Source organism: Eleutherodactylus coqui, chromosome 8 (assembly GCF_035609145.1).
Source record: "Eleutherodactylus coqui strain aEleCoq1 chromosome 8, aEleCoq1.hap1, whole genome shotgun sequence".
NCBI classification, from domain to species: domain Eukaryota; kingdom Metazoa; phylum Chordata; class Amphibia; order Anura; family Eleutherodactylidae; genus Eleutherodactylus; species Eleutherodactylus coqui.
The window spans coordinates 76138752-76160515 of record NC_089844.1 but is presented as its reverse complement, the minus strand read 5'-3'; the positions used below and the strand labels follow the sequence as shown (position 1 = coordinate 76160515).

General features: G+C 48.1%; 1 protein-coding gene across 2 annotated transcripts in view; it reads left to right on the top strand.

Moving 5' to 3' along the window:
* LOC136576529 (DDB1- and CUL4-associated factor 17-like) overlaps nucleotides 1-21764 on the top strand; it is a 61373-nt gene that overhangs the window by 11088 nt on the left and 28521 nt on the right. Inside the window, exons 7-9 of one of the 2 annotated variants that reach the window (XM_066575872.1) lie at nucleotides 2560-2637; nucleotides 5289-5396; nucleotides 15010-15115. In XM_066575872.1, coding sequence (XP_066431969.1) covers nucleotides 2560-2637; nucleotides 5289-5396; nucleotides 15010-15115 — 292 coding nt within the window. The remainder of the gene's footprint in view (nucleotides 1-2559; nucleotides 2638-5288; nucleotides 5397-15009; nucleotides 15116-21764) is intronic. The other variant, XM_066575873.1, reaches the window with a different exon arrangement.

The window sequence follows — 21764 nt, the reverse complement described above, 5'->3', positions numbered from 1 at the left end:
TTCGCGTTTTGCCATAGCATGCTTTGGGCAGTATTTGCTGTGGGATCCAGAGGTAGATGCCCGCTCCGGAATTTGCAATGCAAGGTAGTTTTGGGAAACTGTCACTGTATGTCATGTAGCTGCCTGAGTTGTATTTTCTCTCTTTTCTTGTATTATTACAATATTCTAGCACCAAGCTACAGGTCATGCTGACCTATACTAAATCGGACGAGATACATAAATGACGTATTCATTATTACGCATGAACATTTTTGTAGGTTGTTAAAATATCTATGTAATAAAAACAATCTTTTCTCTTAAAAAACACCCTGCACCTTTAGTGAGGGTAGGGCATAAGAGGTTTATAAAGGGGCTTTTGCAGTGTCCGATATGTGAGCAAGAATGTTTCGCCTGAACTCTTTTGCCCCTTCATCAGGCCATGTAAAAATGCAAATGCCGCTTTTATCGGCTGATCATCCTTTCCCTAATAGGGTCTGAACTGATCTGTGTAAAGACCTGGTAGTCAAGCGCCAGACTCATTGATTGGAGCTTGTCTACCGGAGCGAATTGCTTTCTGTAAAAGGATTTTAAAGGGAACCTGTCAGCAATTGTAAGCACCATAAGCTAAGTTATGGTGCTTATGGCTTAGGTGACGTGGAGTTTAAGATATTTAAGGTGACAAGTTTTCTTTATAGTAACAGCAAATGTTGGAGCAAATATGTAAAAATATAAAGTATTTTTTATTGGTTAAATACTAATACAGCCGTTATGGATTAAAGTGTTTTTGTATGCGGTGTGGTGAGAATTGGCAATCTTAGTTTAGATTGAGAGCAAAGATGTATTTCTCGGCACCATAAATACGTGCTATACTATTTGAGGGGAAGGTCCATCTACATAGCCAGTTTTTTAATTGTTCCCAAGCATCAAAAATGAATGAGAAGTGGCTTTTCAAATAGTCTTATTTAACCACTTCCCAACCTATGATGTACGTGTTTGTTATGGGTGGGAAGAAGTTCTTGTGAAATGCTATACATGCACGGCATGTAGAAGACGTGGGTTCAGGAGCCGAGTCCGCGCCGTCCAAAGAGGGGGGTAAGCTGTAACTGACAGGCGGGGTTTTAGTACAATGGCAGGGATCACAGAGAACTCCCTTTGTTAACCCCTTACAAGCCTTCATTAATGTTGATCGCGGCATGTACAGAGTTAACAGAAAGGGAAGGTGCTCCCTCCATGACATAATTAGATGGATGGCGGAGGGCCGATGGGTTTCTATGGCAACTGAATGCCAGACAATGGCCTTTGGGTTTGTCATGGCTTGTCATAGGCAAGACAACATATAATATACTGTGTTAGATGAGAAATCATAGGATTGCAAGTACAAATCCCCCTCCTAGGAAATGGGGAAAAAAATTACAAATAGTCCAAATCTGTCCAAAATTCTATTTTAAAAAAATTATTTAAAAAAATATTTGGTATTGTCACATCCATAACAACCCTGTACAATAAATTGAACAGTTTTTATCCCACATGGCAAAAGCCTAAAAATAATATATCCACAAAAAAAGAAGACAAAAACATTTTTGCTCCATTTTTTTTGCTAGTCTCTCAAAAACAATAAAAGTGATTTAAAAAAAAAAATTTTTACTCAAAATGGTCCCAATAGAAACTACAGCTCGTCATGCAAAACACATGCTTTCACAGAGCTCCTTCCATTGAAAATATAAAACAGTGATGAGTGTTCAAATACAGAGGTGTTCAAAAATTAATAATATTCCAAAAGTGTAGAAACCTACCGGCTGATCGAAAAAAAGTTATCAGTCATTTATACTGCAAAGGGAAGGCCATTAAAAAACAACCAACCAAAAAACAATAGTAGTAGATGTAATTTGTTCTTTCACCCTGTCCCCTCACAAAAATCAATAAAAGTTATAGAACACATTTATGTGTGGCCCAAAAAGTTTAAAAAAACAAACCACTGCTCACTATGCAATGAACAAGCGCTTGTACTGGTGTGTGGATGGCTTTTGAAAAGTGAAGATGTAAATTAAAAACCTTATTGCATCCTTAAAGGGGTTTTCTCACAATTTTAAAATTGCTTCCCAATGGCTCTGTCCTTCCTGGTTGCTGCTGACCAGAACCTGTTACTGCTGTAGCCAATCACTGGCACAGCAGTGACCTTCTATAGTCAGTGATTGGCTGCAGTGGTCACATGTTCTGGTCAGCAGCAACAAGGAAGGACAGAGTGCTTGTGAAGCAATTGTGATAATGGGAAAGCCCCTTTAAATACCAAGCTAGACCACATCCTTAAGGGTTAAAAATATCTTAGTTTGTGTCTACAGTTTCTTTGTAGAGTTAGTCTCTATGGTAAGAGACCTCAAGCAAACCCCTATGCAGTCTATACTCTCCTTATTACTTGCTAAACTATAAGCTGGTAAGGAGTAGGGGGCAGATTACACACACAGTTAATACTGTTACCATGGACACACATAGGCCCGTAAAGGAGCTGTAGACACGAAACAATAGGAAACCTGCAGATGATATGTTTTGAATTCACTGTTTCTGTTTTTACTTTTCTTTCAGCCGACTGTGATTTTTTACTTTGCAGTATTCAACGTGTTCCCGCTTTCACTTGTTGGGGTATTGGAAATTGATAAAAAAGTAAGAATCGATCTGCAGAACAATATTTTGCCAATTTTGTTTGACTGAACTAACTCCTCAACAGCTGAGCCAAACCTGCATGCTATTTCATTAGGCTGCAGGAATTAAAGGGATTCTGTCACCAGCTTCATGAAATATTTTTAAACAAGGCAAAGGGTTCTCAACTTAATCCTTTGCAATCCAATTTTGGATTCAGAGTTTCCTAGGAGGCTTTCTATTTCTGCCATTATACAATGGCGCCATCTGCTGGCTAGAGCCAGTACTGCTGTATGGGACATGATGGAGAGGCCCCCCAACAACAGGGCGGCCATTAATATACAGTAAAGATACCCTGCCAGACGTCTTCCGACATCGGAGCTCTACAGCCTTCAATCAGAATGTCTTTAGGCGTCAGACAGTGGATTGGAAAGGATTAATATGAGTCTCACAGAGGGAGAACCCTAAAACGTAACTTTTATTATAAATTAGTGTCAAATTAAAAACTGGGCTAAAGACAGACACTCTGAAATACAGAGAAAAAGGAAAACTAATCTAAAGATTGCCTTCCTAATCAGAGTAGGTAACTGTTTCATGCCGGGCAACCATCAAAGTTCAAGCCCTCAGTCCACCACTAGGGCTGATGCTGCTACAACCTCTCTGCTCTATATCTATTATTTTCCATCGGTGGGGGGATTGGGCTCTTTGCCAATAGGTTGGTTCTGGGATGATTGAATACTAGACTTCTAGAGTAGTGTATCGTTGGCATACTTTATGTGCTGCATAAAGCTTAGGGATGGTATCCTGAGCATCTGCCTGAAGCATCCTTAGTTGTAGTCGTCATTTATAATTCAGATTGACAGACATATGTATAGTCTGCATACAGCCTCGGGACACTAGCAGGAACATCTACCTGAAGGATGTCCCTAAGCATCTACCTCTGTGAGGTTCGTGAAATATGACTCGAAGCTGAGCTACGCCGGGCTCTTCCTACCTGCAGCATGTAGTGACCAAACCTGGTGGCAGAATCCCTTTAAAGGGGAATGAGGAATAGCTTCCTGATCTGTGATGGTCCCGCCACTGAGGTCCCCACCAATCCTAAGAACAGGGTCCCATGCACCCCTCTTCTCATCACTGTAAGGATGCTTCTCCCACCTGTAGTGACGTCACATTGAATAGAGCGCTGGCCGAGCATGCACTGTCAGCACTCCATTTAACGTCCAGCAGTCCCATTGAAAATGAATGGCAGTCCGCTTGTGCGACCATCACTCCATTCAATCTCCTGCTCAGTCGGTGAAGTAAGCCGACAGTGAGGAAGACGAGGGACATGTGATCCTTGTTCTTAGAATTTGTGGGAGCCCAAGTTTCACACATAAATTTCACTGCAAATTTCCTATAAAACTTAGCATTTATTGTTAAACTATTTTAAAATAGCAAAGCTAAAAAGACGAGTACACACATAGAATAGTCATACCTATCAATGCTCATGGAGGATTTAATGGCCTTAGATAATCCTCCACTTAGAATGCCCTACCCTGAAATTGTATGAGATAGTAGACCCTCAAAACAAGATATTAGAAAAAATGACCACTAATAGATCCCTATGCTCAGTAATCAACCTGTCTCCTGCACGGGAGCTAGCAGAGTTGGTTGGTACATAGAGCAGATAGTAGGGGGGGCGGGCAGTGCAGGAGATTTCTCATCTTGCTCCCCCGCCCCTCTCCATTGAGATAACACAGTGGCCATTCACTACTGAACGGCTGCTGTTTAAACTGAACAATGAGCTCATCGTCCATCGTTTATGCAGCAAAAAAGATCTGCGATGAGCTCATCGTTCAGTTTAAACAGCGGCCGTTCAGTAATGAACGGCCACTGTGTTATCTCAATGGAGAGGGGCGGGGAACGAGAGGAGAGAAATCTCTTGCACTGCCCAGCCCCCACTGCTGGCTGCTCCGTAACCCAGCCTGCTCTGCTAGCTCCCGTGCAGGAACAGGGGAGCAAGGAAACACAGGGACGAGTGTCAGGCATCGTTTGCCTGACATTCATCCTGTGTAAATGGACCTTTAGGTGACAATGGTATAAGCTCATGTGCCTTTTGTGACTGTGGCGCAGTGCATGTGCATCACTCGGTCTGCTGTAGAGCTCAGGGGGACTTAAAGTGACATTGCCCAAGGCTGCCCCATCAGGTTCTGGACAGCATTTACCAGCGAGACCTGGAACACTTGCCGAGCCTAGGGAAGTCCTTGGAGCACTATCAAAGTGATTTGCATATTGCAATTAGCTACTGTTTTTCTATGCACTGATTCCACTATGAATGGAAAGAAAGGTACTGTGTGTCCCATATCTGCCAATGCCTTACCAAGCGTTGCAAAGCTTTTTGTAGGTATCATTGTCCTGACAGACTTCCTTTAAATCTAGAACAATTGTGAGAGAACACACTTTATTATTGATGAGTAAACCCCAGGCTGGTTCATCAATAGTTGATCAGCGAGGGCCCCCCTTGCAGGATCCCTACTGATATCGGCTGTTCTGATCCCTATGGGAAGTCGGAACCACCAATAAACTATTAATAACTTAGCCCTAGGTTAAGTAATCAGTGATAAAGTCTCAGAAAACCCATTTTAAGTCAATTTAGTAACTTTTATATTCTCATTATTTTATCTGGTCCTAAACAGGTTTTTGGATCTAATGTGACTGATGCCAGGATATGGAAAGACCTGTTGATTGTAATGTACAGTTCTGGTTTAGTTCGTCTCTTCAGTTTTGAGAAAATTGCCAAGGAGGTAAGTGTACAATAAATGCTTAATTATCACCTATGAGGTATTATATGACCGTACTATGGCCTCCGTGTTACAGCGGCAATATTTGAACCCCCTCTGCTGAGCCAAACGTACATCATCCTAAGGGCTTATTTAGACGACCGTATATCGGCTCGGTTTTCACGTTGAGCCGATATACGGTGTCCTTGTCTGCGGGGAAGGGATGGAAGAGCCAAGAACAGGAACTGAGCTCCTGCCCCTTCCCACTATTTGCAATGGGAGGGATGGGGCGGAGCTAAGTGCCGTTACTTAGCTCCACCCCCGTCTCGCCCCCTCCTATTGCAAATAGTGGAGAGGGGACGGGAGCTCAGTTCCTGCTCCTGGCTCTTCCATCCTCCTCCCCCTGCAGACAAGGACACTGTATATCAGCTCGGCGTGAAAACCGAGCTGATATACGGTCGTCTGAAATAGCCCTAAAACACTGGTGTAGTTTAGGTTTAGCTTATTTGAGCTGCATCTTGCGGCTGTATCACAGCCACCTGAAACTGGTCTCATTGCAGTTGAAAAGATACATTACTATTAGAAATACCATTTTTGGATTTACTATCAAAGTTAAAACTTTAGCGCAAATGTTCATTCAGTATCCATCAGGTTAAAATGCAACCATTTCTTCAAATATTGTGCAGAACGACCGAAAAATCAAAGTGCAAAAATCAAAATGTGCCAAAAGGTGACATTTTTAAATTCTCCCCTGCCCTGCTTCTCTGTATGTGCTCAGCGTGTGCAGCAAAGTTTCACATTATTTTTTTTTTTCTGGTTAGAATTTGGCAAATAAGATACGTAAGAAATACAATAAATTGGCATTTAACGAGCAACAGCTAACTTTGGCCTTTAAAAATGTTTAGGTGCCAATGTAGTCGTCGTACCCTCCAATTACTGGCGTAATTCCAGTCCATAGAACTTGTCAGTTTTTTTTGTTTTTTTTATTTCTTAGCAGCTAATTGTACCTGCACCCACCGCCATCACAGATTCCATGATGCTTCAGACATATACTGTGTCTCATACTTCTGAATGGCCCACGACTAGAGATGAGTGAGCACCAAAATGCTCGGGTGCTCGTTACTCGGGACGAACTTTTCGCGATGCTCGAGGGTTCGTTTCGAGTAACGAACCCCATTGAAGTCAATGGGCGACCCGAGCATTTTTGTATATCACCGATGCTCGCTAAGGTTTCCTTGTGTGAAAATCTGGGCAATTCAAGAAAGTGATGGGAACGACACAGCAACGGATAGGGCAGGTGAGGGGCTACATGTTGGGCTGCATCTCAAGTTCACAGGTCCCACTATTAAGCCACAATAGCGGCAAGAGTGGGCCCCCCCCCCCCTCCCAAAAACTTTTACTTCTGAAAAGCCCTCATTAGCATGCCATACCTTTGCTAAGCACCACACTACCTCCAACAAAGCACAATCACTGCCTGCATGACACTCCACTGCCACTTCTCCTGGGTTACATGCTGCCCAACCCCCCCCCCCACAGCGCACACCAAAGTGTCCCTGCGCAGCCTTCAGCTGCCCTCATGCCACACCACCCTCATGTCTATTTAGAAGTGCGTCTGCCATGAGGAGGAGCCGCAGGCACACACTGCAGAGGGTTGGCACGGCTAGGCAGCGACCCTCTTTAAAAGGGGCGGGGCGATAGCCCACAATGCTGTACAGAAGCAATGAGAAATATAATCCTGTGCCACCGCCATCAGGAGCTGCACACGTGGGCATAGCAATGGGGAACCTATGTGCCACACACTATTCATTCTGTCAAGGTGTCTCTGCATGCCCCAGTCAGACCGGGCTTTTTAATTCATAGACACAGGCAGGTACAACTCCCTATTGTGAAGTCCCTGTCGACCGACAGCATGGGTGGCTCCCTGGAACCCACCGGTGATACACAAAAATATCCCATTGCATTGCCCAACACAGCTGAGGTAGTAATGTCGTACTTAATACAGGTGGGCTTCGGCCCACACTGCATGCCCCAGTCAGACTGGGGTTCTTTACAAGTGGACACATGTAGGTTAAACTCCGTGTGCACCTACAGCATGGGTCGCTCCCTGGAACCCACCGGCGATACACAAAAATATCCCATTGCATTGCCCAACACAGCTGAGGTAGTAATGTCGTGCTTAATGCAGGTGGGCTTCGGCCCACACTGCATGCCCCAGTCTGACTGGGGTTCTTTACAAGTGGAAACAGATGCATTTATAATTCCCTGTGGACCCACAGCATGGGTGGGTGCCAGGAAGCCACCGGCGGTACATAGAAATATCCCATTGCATTGCCCAACACAGCTGAGGTAGTAATGTCGTGCTTAATGCAGGTGGGCTCCGGCCAACACTGCATGCCCCAGTCAGACTGGTAATATGTACCTTAACAGTAACCGCGTTGGTGGTAATGTGGTGGTGACTGCGGACCTAGTAGCGTGGTTTTATTTTGTTGGTTTTCTGAATGTGGCCAGGATTAAGTGGGCCGTGGCGGGGGATGTTTTGGAGGCACTACGTGTCCTCTCCACGTGTCCGTGGTTATATGCACCTTAACAGTAACAGCGTTGGTGGGAAATGGCCTCGCCGCCATCATGTCTTTGGTAAGCCTCTGTTTCCACACCCCAGAGACATACCATTAGCAGCGGTATAGGCAGAGCCCAGAATTAGTAACATTTCAGCCGTAGCATTAGCGACAGGCCCCACTAACATATCACTAGCAGCATTATAGGGGGAGCACAGTCTTAGTTCCATTTCAGTAATAGTAGCAGCCTACACAGGCCCCAGTAACAATTCCGAAGCAGCAGTATAGTGGGAGCGCAGTCTTCGTTCCATTTCAGTAATAGTAGCAGCCTACACAGGCCCCAGGAACAATTCCGAAGCAGCAGTATAGTGGGAGCGCAGTCTTAGTTCCATTTCAGTAGCTGCAGTATAGCAAAGGCCCAAGTTACATTTATGTAGCTAAAGTGTAGGCCAACCCCACACACACTTCTGTACCATGAGTGCAGGCGAAGAACATACAAATTGCTATGATTACACTGTAGGTGAGGGCCCCAAAACATTGGTGTACCAACAGTACTAATGTACCTCAGTAAAAATTGGCCATGCCCAACCAAGATGGCAGGTGAAACCCATTAATCGCTTTGGTTAATGTGGCTTAAGTGGTAACTAGGCCTGGAGGCAGCCCAGTTTAACGAAAAATTGGTTCAAGTTAAAGTTCCAACACTTTTAAGAGCATTGAAACGTATAACAATTTTTTAGAAAAATTATATGAGTGAGCCTTGTGGCCCTAAGAAAAATTGCCCGTTCAGCGTGATTACGTGAGGTTTCAGGAGGAGGAGCAGGAGGAGGAGGAGGAATATTAGACACAGATTGATGAAGCAGAAATGTCCCCGTTTTGGATGGTGAGAGAGAACGATGCTTCCATCCGCGGGTGCAGCCTACGTATTGCTTACGTATCGCTGCTGTCCGCTGGTGGAGAAGAGAAGTCTGGGGAAATCCAGGCTTTGTTCATCTTGATGAGTGTTAGCCTGTCGGCACTGTCGGTTGACAGGCGGGTGCGCTTATCTGTGATGATTCCCCCAGCCGCACTAAACACCCTTTCCGACAAGACGCTAGCCGCAGGACAAGCAAGCACCTCCAGGGCATACAGCGCTAGTTCAGGCCACGTGTCCAGCTTCGACACCCAGTAGTTGTAGGTGGCAGAGGCGTCACGGAGGTCGGTCGTGCGATCGGCTACGTACTCCCTCACCATCCTTTTACAGTGCTCCCGCCGACTCAGCCGTGACTGGGGAGCGGTGACACAGTCTTGGTGGGGAGCCATAAAGCTGTACAGGCCCTTAAAGACTGTTGCACTGCCTGGGCTGTACATGCTGCTCGATCTCCGCACCTCCCCTGCTACCTGGCCCTCGGAACTGCGCCTTCTGCCACTAGCGCTGTCGGATGGGAATTTTACCATCAGCTTGTCCGCCAGGGTCCTGTGGTATAGCAACACTCTCGAACCCCTTTCCTCTTCGGGAATGAGAGTGGGAAGGTTCTCCTTATAGCGTGGGTCGAGCAGTGTGTACACCCAGTAATCCGTAGTGGCCAGAATGCGTGTAACGCAAGGGTCACGAGAAAGGCATCCTAACATGAAGTCAGCCATGTGTGCCAGGGTACCTGTACGCAACACATGGCTGTCCGCACTAGGAAGATCACTTTCAGGATCCTCCTCCTCCTCCTCCTCCTCCTCCTCAGGCCATACACGCTGAAAAGATGACAGGCAAGCAGCATGGGTACCGTCAGCAGTGGGCCAAGCTGTCTCTTCCCCCTCCTCCTCATCCTCCTCATGCTCCTCCTCCTCCTCCTGAACGCGCTGAGATATAGACAGGAGGGTGCTCTGACTATCCAGCGACATACTGTCTTCCCCCGGCTCTGTTTCCGAGCGCAAAGCGGCTGCCTTTATGGTTTGCAGGGAACTTCTCAAGATGCATAGCAGAGGAATGGTGACGCTAATGATTGCAGCATCGCCGCTCACCACCTGGGTAGACTGCTCAAAGTTTCGAAGGACCTGGCAGATGTCTGCCAACCAGGCCCACTCTTCTGAAAAGAATTGAGGAGGCTGACTCCCACTGCGCCGCCCATGTTGGAGTTGGTATTCCACTATAGCTCTACGCTGCTCATAGAGCCTAGCCAACATGTGGAGCGTAGAGTTCCACCGTGTGGGCACGTCGCACAGCAGTCGGTGCACTGGCAGATTAAGCCGATGTTGCAGGGTGGCAGCGTCCGTGTGGGACTTGCGGAAATGTGCGCAGAGCCGGCGCACCTTTACGAGCAGGTCTGACAAGCGTGGGTAGCTTTTCAGAAAGCGCTGAACCACCAAATTAAAGACGTGGGCCAGGCATGGCACGTGCGTGAGGCTGCCGAGCTGCAGAGCCGCCACCAGGTTACGGCCGTTGTCACACACGACCATGCCTGGTTGGAGGCTCAGCGGCGCAAGCCAACGGTCGGTCTGCTCTGTCAGACCCTGCAGCAGTTCGTGGGCCGTGTGCCTCCTATCTCCTAAGCTGAGTAGTTTCAGCATGGCCTGCTGACGCTTGCCCACCGCTGTGCTGCCACGCCGCGCGACACCGACTGCTGGCGACGTCCTGCTGCTGCTGACACATCTAGATTGCGAGACAGAGGTTGAGGAGGAGGAGGAGGAGGGTGCTTTAGTGGAAGAAGCATACACCGCCGAACATACCACCACCGAGCTGGGGCCCGCAATTCTGGGGGTGGGTAGGACGTGAGCGGTCCCAGGCTCTGACTCTGTCCCAGCCTCCACTAAATTCACCCAATGTGCCGTCAGGGAGATGTAGTGGCCCTGCCCGCCTGTGCTTGTCCACGTGTCCGTAGTTAAGTGGACCTTGCCACTAACCGCATTGGTGAGGGCGCGTACAATGTTGCGGGAGACGTGGTCGTGCAGGGCTGGGACGGCACATCGGGAAAAGTAGTGGCGACTGGGAACTGAGTAGCGCGGGGCCGCCGCCACCATCATAGCTTTGAAAGCCTCCGTTTCCACAACCCTATACGGCAGCATCTCAAGGCTGATAAATTTGGCTATGTGGACGGTTAACGATTGAGCGTGCGGGTGCGTGGCGGCGTACTTGCGCTTGCGCTCCAACACTTGCGCTAGCGACGGCTGGACTGTGCGGTGCGAGACATTGGTGGATGGGGCCGAGGACAGCGGAGGTGAGGGTGTGGGTGCAGGCCATGAGACGGTAGTGCCTGTGTCCTGAGAGGGGGGTTGGATCTCAGTGGCAGGTTGGGGCACAGGGGGAGAGGCAGCGGTGCAAACCGGAGGCAGTGAACGGCCTTCGTCCCACCTTGTGGGGTGCTTGGCCATCATATGTCTGCGCATGCTGGTGGTGGTGAGGCTGTTGGTGGTGGCTCCCCGGCTGATCTTGGCGCGACAAAGGTTGCACACCACTGTTCGTCGGTCGTCAGGCGTCTCTGTGAAAAACTGCCAGACCTTAGAGCACCTCGGCCTCTGCAGGGTGGCATGGCGCGAGGGTGTGCTTTGGGAAACAGTTGGTGGATTATTTGGTCTGGCCCTGCCTCTACCCCTGGACACCGCACTGCCTCTTGCAACCTGCCCTGCTGCTGCCCGTGCCTCCCCCTCTGAAGACCTGTCCTGTGTAGGCGTTGCACACCAGGTGGGGTCAGTCACCTCATCGTCCTGCTGCTCTTCCTCCGAATCCTCTGTGCGCTCCTCCCTCGGACTTACTGCCCTTACTACTACCTCACTGCAAGACAACTGTGTCTCATCGTCATCGTCCTCCTCACCCACTGAAAGGTCTTGAGACAGTTGCCGGAAGTCCCCAGCCTCATCCCCCGGACCCCGGGAACTTTCCAATGGTTGTGCATCAGTGACGATAAACTCATCTGGTGGGAGAGGAATCACTGCTGCCCAATCTGAGCAGGGGCCCGAGAACAGTTCCTGGGAGTCTTCCCGCTCCTGAGCATGTGTCATTGTAGTGGAGTGAGGAGGCTGGGAGGAAGGAGGAGCAGCAGACAGAGGATTCGGATTTGCAGCACGGGACGGCGCAGAACTCTGGGTGGATGATAGCTTGCTCGAAGCACTTTCTGCCATCCACGACAGGACCTGCTCACACTGCTCATTTTCTAATAAAGGTCTCCCGCGTGGACCCATTAATTGGGCGATGAATGTGGGGACGCCAGAAACGTGCCTCTCTCCTAATCGCGCAGCAGTCGGCTGCGACACACCTGGATCAGGAGCTCGGCCTGTGCCCACACCCTCACTTGGGCCTACGCGTCCTCGGCCACGTCCACGTCCTCTCGGCCTACCCCTACCCCTCAGCATGCTGTATTACCAGTGATTTCCAAGCCAGGAAAGAAATTGGCGCAAGCCTGCAGCCAAAATAGAATTTTTTCCCTTGTTTTTCAAAGGACAAGCCACACTGCGTGTATTCAATGAATACTACTAAGTTTAATAACTGTGTTGTGGCCCTGCAAATGTGTCACAGCACTGCAGTGATGCAAAGTTATTGGCTCCAGCAGATCAGGGATTTCCCATGCAGGAAAAAAATTGGCGCAAGCCTGCAGTAAAACGTAGCTGGCTGCGTCTGATTTTTTTTTACGTTCTGCACGTAGCACACACGTACCCAGAGCCCTGAGGACTGTCAGAGGCAGGCGAAATAGAATTTTTTCCCTTGTTTTTCAAAGGACAAGCCACACTGCGTCTATTCAATGAATAATGTATGTCTTCTGGCCCTGCCTACACAATTCTATCCCTGTAGTATTAATGCCGGGTGCAATGGTCTGCACAGCCGGTTTTGAGAAAAAAAAAAAAAAATGCAACACTGCTAACAGCAGCCTGGACAGTACTGCACACGGATAGATGTGGCCCTAGAAAGGACCGTTGGGGTTCTTGAAGCCTACACTCACTGCTAACACTCTCCCTGCCTAACCACCACTTCTGTCCCTATTGCAGGGCGCAATGCTCTGCAGATCCAATTTTGGAAAAAAAAAAAAATATACAGTGCTAACACAGTACTGCACACTATTAGATGTGGCCCTGAGAAGGACTGTTGGGGTTCTTGAAGCCTACACTCACTCCTAACGCTCTCCCTACAGCAGCTCCAGCACGATACCACTGTCCCTCAGCTAACTCACAAGACATCTGTGGCGAGCCGCGGGAGGGGCCGATTTTTATACTCGGGTGACATCTGATCGCCCCAGCCACTCACAGCAGGGGGGTGGTATAGGGCTTGAACGTCACAGGGGGAAGTTGTAATGCCTTCCCTGTCTTTCAATTGGCCAGAAAAGTGCGCTAACGTCTCAGAGAGGAAACTGAAAGTAACCGGAACACCGCGTGGTACTCGTTACGAGTAACGAGCATCCCGAACACCCTAATATTCGCACGAATATCAAGCTCGGACGAGTACGTTCGCTCATCTCTACCCACGACCAAACGGCAGAGAATTTGGATACATGCGATGGAGCATGGTCCTGCATGCTGCTCACTTCTTCTTTTGTAGTACGGGTCTTCCATAAAGTGCAAGTACTTTATTTGCGTCCTGAAAAACGTCCACCTAGCTCATTGTTAATGATGATGGCCCACACAGTTACCCCTCCTCCACCTTGCTGGCCTTGACTCAAACTGTGCGGTAAATGGCCGATATTTTGTCCCCTCCACATGGCCCTTCAGTAGTTGTTCTTGTCTCGTTTCATCATAATATATTATCATTTTTAAAACTTTACAAGATTTTAAACACTTAAAGGCATTTTCTGGGCATTTACTATTGATTATTCTCAGGATAGGACAACAATAGTTGATTGGTTGGGGTCTACTGCTCGGAGACCCTGACCAATCAGCTATTCAAGCGCCAGCTGTCACTGACAAAACACACAGGGTACAGAGCGGAAGCAGATAGTGCTGATCCCTATGTAGTGGCTGGCACTGGTAATTGCAGTCGCAGGTCCCATTAAAATCAGTGAGAGCTGTGTCTGCATTTACCAGTATCTGCTGCTACACAGGGTTGGAGCGATCTGTTTCCGCTCTGTACTGTGTATTTTGTCAGTGACGGTAGGCCCCTGAACAGCTGATCAGTCCTAAAAAATGTCAAATTTGTCAACCGGTTGCGTAAGGTGTTGCAGTTCTGCCCCATCCAGTGCAATGGAGTCGATCAACCATGCCATACACAACCAATGGAGAGGTCATAGACTGATCCTAGACAACCTCTTTAATTTGGCCATACACCTTGGATAATTGTCTGATTCCACCCGATTATTTAAAGGAAACCTGTCACCATGTTTACCCTTTCTAAACTGTTCATGGGATGCTATTAGACAACAGTAAACTGGGGCTACATTTTCATGACAGTCTGTGCTAGGGGAGATTTTACCATTGTTGCACTTCTGGAAATAGGTCTAACTAAGGTTTGAGTGATCGTAGAGGTGCCAAACTTACATAGCCTTTAATGGGATATTCTGAGACCTCAGGATAGGTCATCAATAATAGACTGATAGGGACCCTCCGCTCGTAATCCCTACTGATCATTTGGCTTGTTGTCGGTGTAGCTGGCCGAACGATCAGCTAATTGGCAAGGGTACATTCACACAGACTACTAGTACTGAGGCAAAGAAACTCCTTACGAGACAATGCAGAAATGATCAAAACTGATGCAAAGAAGACGTGAATCACCAGATTTCTTTTTCATTTCCAAAATGCCTCCTAAAATGAGCAGCTGCTCTACTTTTCCTTTGCACCAGATTTGATAAGTTTTTCTCACAAAGTCTCTGAAGGAATCTTGTCTTTTTTCTTGCTCTTTCTAACGTGTGTTCCTAAGACAGGAAGACAGGAAATTAGAGTACATTCTATAAAAGCCAAATGCTAAATATAAAGCATTTGTATGTATGTGTTTTTGGATAAATATTTTCTTGTGCACATGATCCAGTATGTAGAAACAAGACTAGCCATTCATTCGGAAGTGGCGATTCCACTTAAGTCAATCATTTATACAGCTTACCATTTCATCCAGTAGTATAAACGATCAGTTGTAGGTTTGCATCTTGTCCTGCCAAGATACACTGTCCTCCCAGCAAATCTTGTCTTTTTTTCCCTAGTGTATGCAGCAGGAATGTGTTTTAGGGGAGACTTGCAATTGGAGAGGTGAAACAGGAACAGTTGGAGACTATCCATTTGGAATACCCTGCAATATCATTCCAACAGGTACAGACCTTCTTTTTTTTTTTTCCTTTTTGTTAAAGTGGTGTTAAGGGGCCATCGTCTTGCTATCTTCTCACATGGGGATTTTAGTTAACTGTAAGCTTAATGGAGCAACCAGTGTCAGGCAGCTGCTGCCAAGGCAAATTGGACCATGGGGTGCATCAGAAGAGGTCTAGGGGTAAATGACAAGAACATTGTTTTTCCTCTTTACAAGTCACTGGTCCGACCACACATGGAATATTGTGGACTGTTCTGGTCACCGGTACTCAAGAAGGACATATCTGAGTTTGAGCGGTACAAAGGCGGGCAACTAAAGTAATAAATGGAATGGGCGGACTACAATACCCAGAGAGGTTATCAAAATTGTGTTTTTTTTAGTTTAGGTAAAAGATGGCTGAGGGGCGAACTAATAACTATGTATAAATATCAGGGGATAATACAGAGATTTCTCCCATCATCTATTATACCCAGAACTGTGACTCTCAACAAGGGGGCATCCTCTACGTGTAGAGGAAAGAAGGTTTCTACACCAACATAGAAGGGGGTTCTTTACTGTAAGAGCAATGAGACTATAGAACTCTCTGCCTGAGGATGTGGTGATGACAAATTCGATAAGAGTTCAAGAGGAGCCTGGATGTCTTTCATGAGCGTTATAATCATTAATAACTTTAAAAGGGTTGTTGATCAGAGGATTATCCTGATTGGAGTCGGGAAGGAATTTTTTCCCTTAAATGGGAAAAACTGGCTTCTGCCTCATTCGGGCTTTATTTGCCTTCCTTTGGATCAACATTGGGGGGTAATGGGCTGTACGGAATGGACATATGTCTTTTTTGGCCTTACATACTGTGTCATGGAAGCCTGATAGAAGATTCCACCTGGGACCCCTAACCTTTCCCAAATCAAATGGTGTAGAATTACAAACTTAGGGCATATTCATCATTGCACTTTGAGCATGCAGGGAGCATTAAAAATATAGAAACCATGTCTTGTAGTATCAGGCAGTGGCTGATGTCGCCTCTTCCTTCCACTTTTTGCTAGCTGTACTCTGTCTCTCGACTGACATCACTACCATTAACACTCTTCCTGGCAATCGGGCTCTCTACACTTACAAGGATTAACCCACTCAAGGCAAACGCATCCTCGGAGTTCTGTGACCTGTATAAACGCACTCAGCACATGCGCCCTTTAGAGGATTAATCCCTATAAGTGCAGTGTGCACTCTTGTTAGGGGGAGTGTTAATGGTAATGATGTCAGGGAAGAGGAGGAGTGCAGCCAGGGGTGGGAGGGAGAGAGCTGACAGCTGTCACTGCCCTGTTCTACTGTCCTGGTTTCTACGTTTTTCATGTTCCAAGTATGCTGGTACTGCAACAATGAATACACCTTTAGTATCTGAGATGGTGGTCAATTGGTGGAAACTCCCTAATTGCCTCAAAGGAATTATATCAGATGTTGAAAACAACTGCACATCTTTTCATTTGTGAAAGCCAGCCCACACCTGGCCTCTTCTTACATGTCTGAGGGCTCATTCACATGGGTGTACATTGGCCGCGTTTTTACGGCCGGCCGATATACGCCACCCATCGGATGCATTGGTTTCCAATGCCTCAGTTCAGGTAGGTGATTTGCCGTCCCGCAAAGATAGCGCATTCCAGATGGAAGTTTTTACGCCGGCCAGAAAAGATAGTTCTGGAACCATCTTTTACGGCCAGTCCCATAGACTCCTGCAAAGGGAGGTGGTCTCCCTGCAAAGGGAGGTGGGAGGGAGTTGAGCAACGTGTCTGCTACACTCCAACCCCCTTCCCTCCTCCGCCCCTCGCTGGCTGTCTGCAATGAGAGGGGGTGGGACAGGGTTGGCAGCCGACAAGTGGCGGAGACTGAGTTTAGCACACTAGCTCCCGACCCCGCCTCTTGCCGATGTTCGGAGAGGGGGAGCAAGTTTAGCAGTATTCCAGGTGCGGTGGATAATCTGAATTGGCGTGATACAGCCGGACGAAAAGCTTCACGCCCGTGTGAAAGAAGCCTAAAGGTGTAGTATGGTACATTTCCACTTTTAGATATGAGGGCTATGCAACAAATTTCAGTGGTTTCAGAATTGCGGTAAAATTGATTGCAGTATCCGCTGTTCCCTATGAGGCAAAAGGTTTGAAGCTTGGCATGCACTAGAATGCAACAGAAATGCAGTACCAGGCACAGCCTGAGGATGACAGAGGCGCTGCATTATTTAAAACTGCTTTGTATTTGATAGAAGGGAGAGGGGGGTCAGCACATAAGCACAATTGGCCTTAGCCAACTTTGCAGCAAGTTTACAGTACTTGATAGTACAACAGTGTACAGAAACCAAAATAATACCTGTCCGTCTGGACACTAACTTAACATTTGCTTAGATCCTCACTATATTTAGGCCCAGCACCAAAACTTCAGAACATCACAGATAAGCAACTAATTACTATATGTCTTGTGTCAGCACAGGGGGTGTTCATCTACTGTTGTCCATTGTGCTCCACAGCATAGAGGGCCTCTGCACAGGCAGCCTGAAGCCAGGAACCAAGGAGCTCAGGGCTACTCCTCAAAGGCAGTTGCACTCTTGTATTGTGCCCTCTCAGGTGCTTCCTAATTAGGCTCATTAGCCAGCCCCACACCTTAGAAAACTTTTTTGCCCTCTGGTGGCCACTTTACTAACTGCACTCATACACACTATTCAAGTAACTAGGGCTTCGCTACGATTCTACACACAGCCTATATTCAAGAGTGGCACAGTTGGGGAAGAGGGGGGGGGGGGGCTTTTCTTTGCAAATCCTGAGCAAGCTTTCTAAATCAATATCATGCAAGATACAGTCACTTTTAAAAATACTTAGAGATTTTCCAAAATCTCTATTATACTTTTTAGTTAATGTATTTTTGAGCATAAAATTCAATTTTTTTCACCATACCCCCCATCCTTAGTGCCTGCTGCTGTTCTCAAGAGTTTCTTCCTGCAGTAGGGGTCCATTGGTAGCCTAAAGGGAATCTGTCACCAACTTTTTGCCCCCCTCACTGAGAGCTGCACCACAAGGTAGTGCCTGTCACACTGATTACAATATATCTGTGCAGTAGTTTTGGAGAAACTTGCATTTTATTAGTAGCAGCCAGACACAGAACTAGAACAGAATATTAATAAGCTGCAGACTAGCCACACCCACCCTGCCATCCAGCTAATGATTGGCAGCTCTCTCTCTATGCACAATAATAAGCAGAGAGCTGTCAATCATTGGCTGGAGGGTGGGTGCACTCAGCCTGCAGCTCATGCATATACAAGACTACTTTTAAGTAGTGCTCTATGCATGTGCTGCTACTGATAAAAGCCAAGTTTTTCCAAAACTACAGCACAGATCCACACAGCAGACATATCACTGTAATCAGTGTCACAATCATTACCTTATACTGCTCTCCGAGAGGTGCACAAAGAAGGTGATGGTCTCTTTAAGTTTGAAATTGCAATTCCTAGCATGTAGCTTTATAAAGCTAGTTTGCTTTGCACACTTCTCCCACTTAGTTGCGCAATTGTTGTAAAGACATGGCATATGTGCAACACCACAAGGGTGGTGGAACCACGTAGGCTTGGTACAACGATTACAAGAACCAGCGCCCTGTACAGGATGTCATTGATGATGAGTAGAATTCCAGAAAAGGTCCCTGTTACCAATGTACGGCATAAGCACATCATCCGTACAGGAAATACACACTGCCACAGTGGCCCGCGATTGGAAGACATATCGCATCCACTTTTTAAACTGCAAGTAATATACAAATTGCATTACATGTTTTGCATATGAGTGGGCAAAAATTGGTCTTTGAAGGCTTTTTTGAGATTAATAATAGAGATAAGAGAGCACGCTCGGATAAAGCAATTACTCGAGCGAGCATCGCTCTTCTCGAGTAACTGCTTACTGGTCCGAGCAGGCTTGGGGGGGCGTCGGGGGTGAGAGTGAGAGAGGTTCCCCCCAGAGCCTGCTCGGACCAGTAAGCAGTTACTTGAGAAGAGCGATGCTCGCTTGAGTAACTGCTTTATCCGAGCGTGCTCGCTCATCTCTAATTAATAACTATCAAGACTCTTCTACTGAGGTCTCATGTAGGCCTTGGCACTGACTATACATTGGACAGTGTTCCTGCTCAACCTGCATCTGCTGATATGTGGGTTTGTTCTTCTCAACATTCATATGTCAACTTTGGTCCATGGGTACTAACAGTCCACACCTGCTTGAAGTGCAGTTGTAGGGGCTACATAAACAGTATATACCGATTTTGTAGATACTTTTGGAACTTGTAGAAACGTTGTATTTCAAGTGAGGTCCTGGAATACCAAAAGCTTGTGGTTGCTCTTAAGATCCAGCTTGATGCTATTATATTGTATAAATATTACGATACATAGGGGCGTGGCCAGCGACCGACATGGAGAGTCGCATGTAAGGAGAGCTCCCCAGGGGGGACATCAAAATCCGCACAAAACCCTGCTCTTACCAGAACCTAAACACCCAAAAGAACACCAACGGGTCCCTAAACCCAAATGGACAAGCTGGACCGTAATTGAAGAAGATTATAACCTCCTGAAATACATAATTGGGCCGCAGACTGATACGGGAGAGAAACGGCGCCAACACCCTGCCACCTTCCCGCGCTCAGTTTCCCGCCTAACCTGCCGACCCACCTTGCTGACTGCCTGGAGCTTTGCCGACCTGCTACCTCTCCTTAACCACCCAGTGAAAAGACCCTGCTGGCGCCCGTAGCTGACCCCATCACCCTACTTACATCGGGGCTCCCCCCTTGCTGTCTCCGGGGGTCCGCGTCTGACCGGGACCCAGGCGGAGGCGATCCCCCTCACCGAAGCCGCTGACCTCGTCCCTGGGAGGAGGGACGCTCCACCTCCTTCACCTCCGGAGCTGGACTGCCGTTGCGAGAGTGGGACGAGAGCGGCGATTCACCTGCTGACTCCGGCCGTCCTGCTGCCGCTTACCCGTAACTTCCTGCCGCCCGCTCCGCGCTGAGGGGTGCGCAGTCCCAGCTGAGCCCGCGGCGGGCCTGGGCGCTTCTTCTGCTCTGCCTGGAGGCCGCTGCCGAGCGCCCATCTCCCCTGCAGTGAGACGCGGAGCGCCTCTGTGTCGGCGCCGCTGCCGCGAAGAACCGGCGGTGGGCACGGCTCGCCGGTCCTGCCGCTCTACAGCCCCCGCTGTCATCCAGCTGCGGCACCCGGCGTTCCACGACGTGCGGACTGCAGAGCTGTGTGCCGACTCGGCCTCGGCACTGCAGCCGGAGGACCTCTCTCCCTGCCTCCGACGCGGCTGACTCGACCACCTCCCGGCGGTTCACCTCCGGGGCGCCTTGCCACCGCCGAGCCGCGACACCCGAGACCCCTCAAGACTCCGCATCTGAAAGAGCCTCCTTCTCGGACCCGGCCCTGCGGAACCGGCAACAAATTGTAAGTCACCCGTGGGGGACAATCTCCGGGACTGTTAGCGCGGACCTCCCGCGATCACGCATCCTGGCCAAACGGTCCGCTACAAGGACATTCTACACCCTGGGATAGCCAGGGGACTGACTACCCCAACATATAAGAGGGCAAGGACTAAGCTAGACTGACCTGATAAACAAAGGGCCTTACAGTGAACACCGTCATATCTCCAAACCCATACTACATCGACAGGGGACTGGCTGTTGTGTCTGGCAGCCGACAGGCCACCACGCTTTACTTGGGTGGTCCCTCTCCCCCTTTACCGCGGCCAGTCCAAGACCAAAAGATAATCCGGTGCCACCACAGTCCGAATTGCCGAACAATCGCCTCCCAACGGCCATCGTAACAAACACCAATATACGGACCTTTGATCCTTATCTGACAAGGAAAATATTGACACTGCCTACTTCACGACGCTAACCTTCATAACCCGCTACATTAACCCAACGAAATCTATCATGAGTACACGCGCAAAGAGCGGCACTGCCGCCGAAAAATTAAAAGAATTCTCCCGCATTGAAACCTCTGATCACACCCCGCGCGCAACGCGACCTGCCCAGATGAGAGAGTCTGAACACGAAATGGGGCAAACCCCAGAACCCACCATGCGTCAACTTTTAGACGCAATCAATACTTGCAAATCCTCTCTCACCAACAAAATAGAGGAGATAAAATCTGACGTCTCCTTGCTAAGGCAAGACTTGCAGAACATGCGTGGCAGAATGCAGGAAATGGAAGACCGCGTTTCCAATGCAGAGGACTCCCTACGCCCACTCACCACGGCGGTCAAGAAAGCGACAAGAGCAATAGAATTTTGTCAGTCCAAAACAGACGACTTAGAAAATCGCTCGCGCCGCAACAATTTACGCATAATAGGCTTACCCGAAAAATCAGAGGGCTCCCACCCGGAAGTATTCGCTGAGACTTGGTTAAAATCACTATTGGGAGACGACACCTTCTCTACCCATTTCACAGTAGAAAGAGCCCATCGAGTCCCTGCAAAACCGCCACAACCAGGAGCCCCCCCCCGCGCCCCTTCCTGGCAAGGATCCTAAATTGCAGGGACCGAGACGCCGCATTACGACAAGCCAGGCTAAAGGGTCCACTAAAGTACAATAACACAGCGATTTCTATATTTCCCGACTTCTCTGCTGAGCTACAAAAAC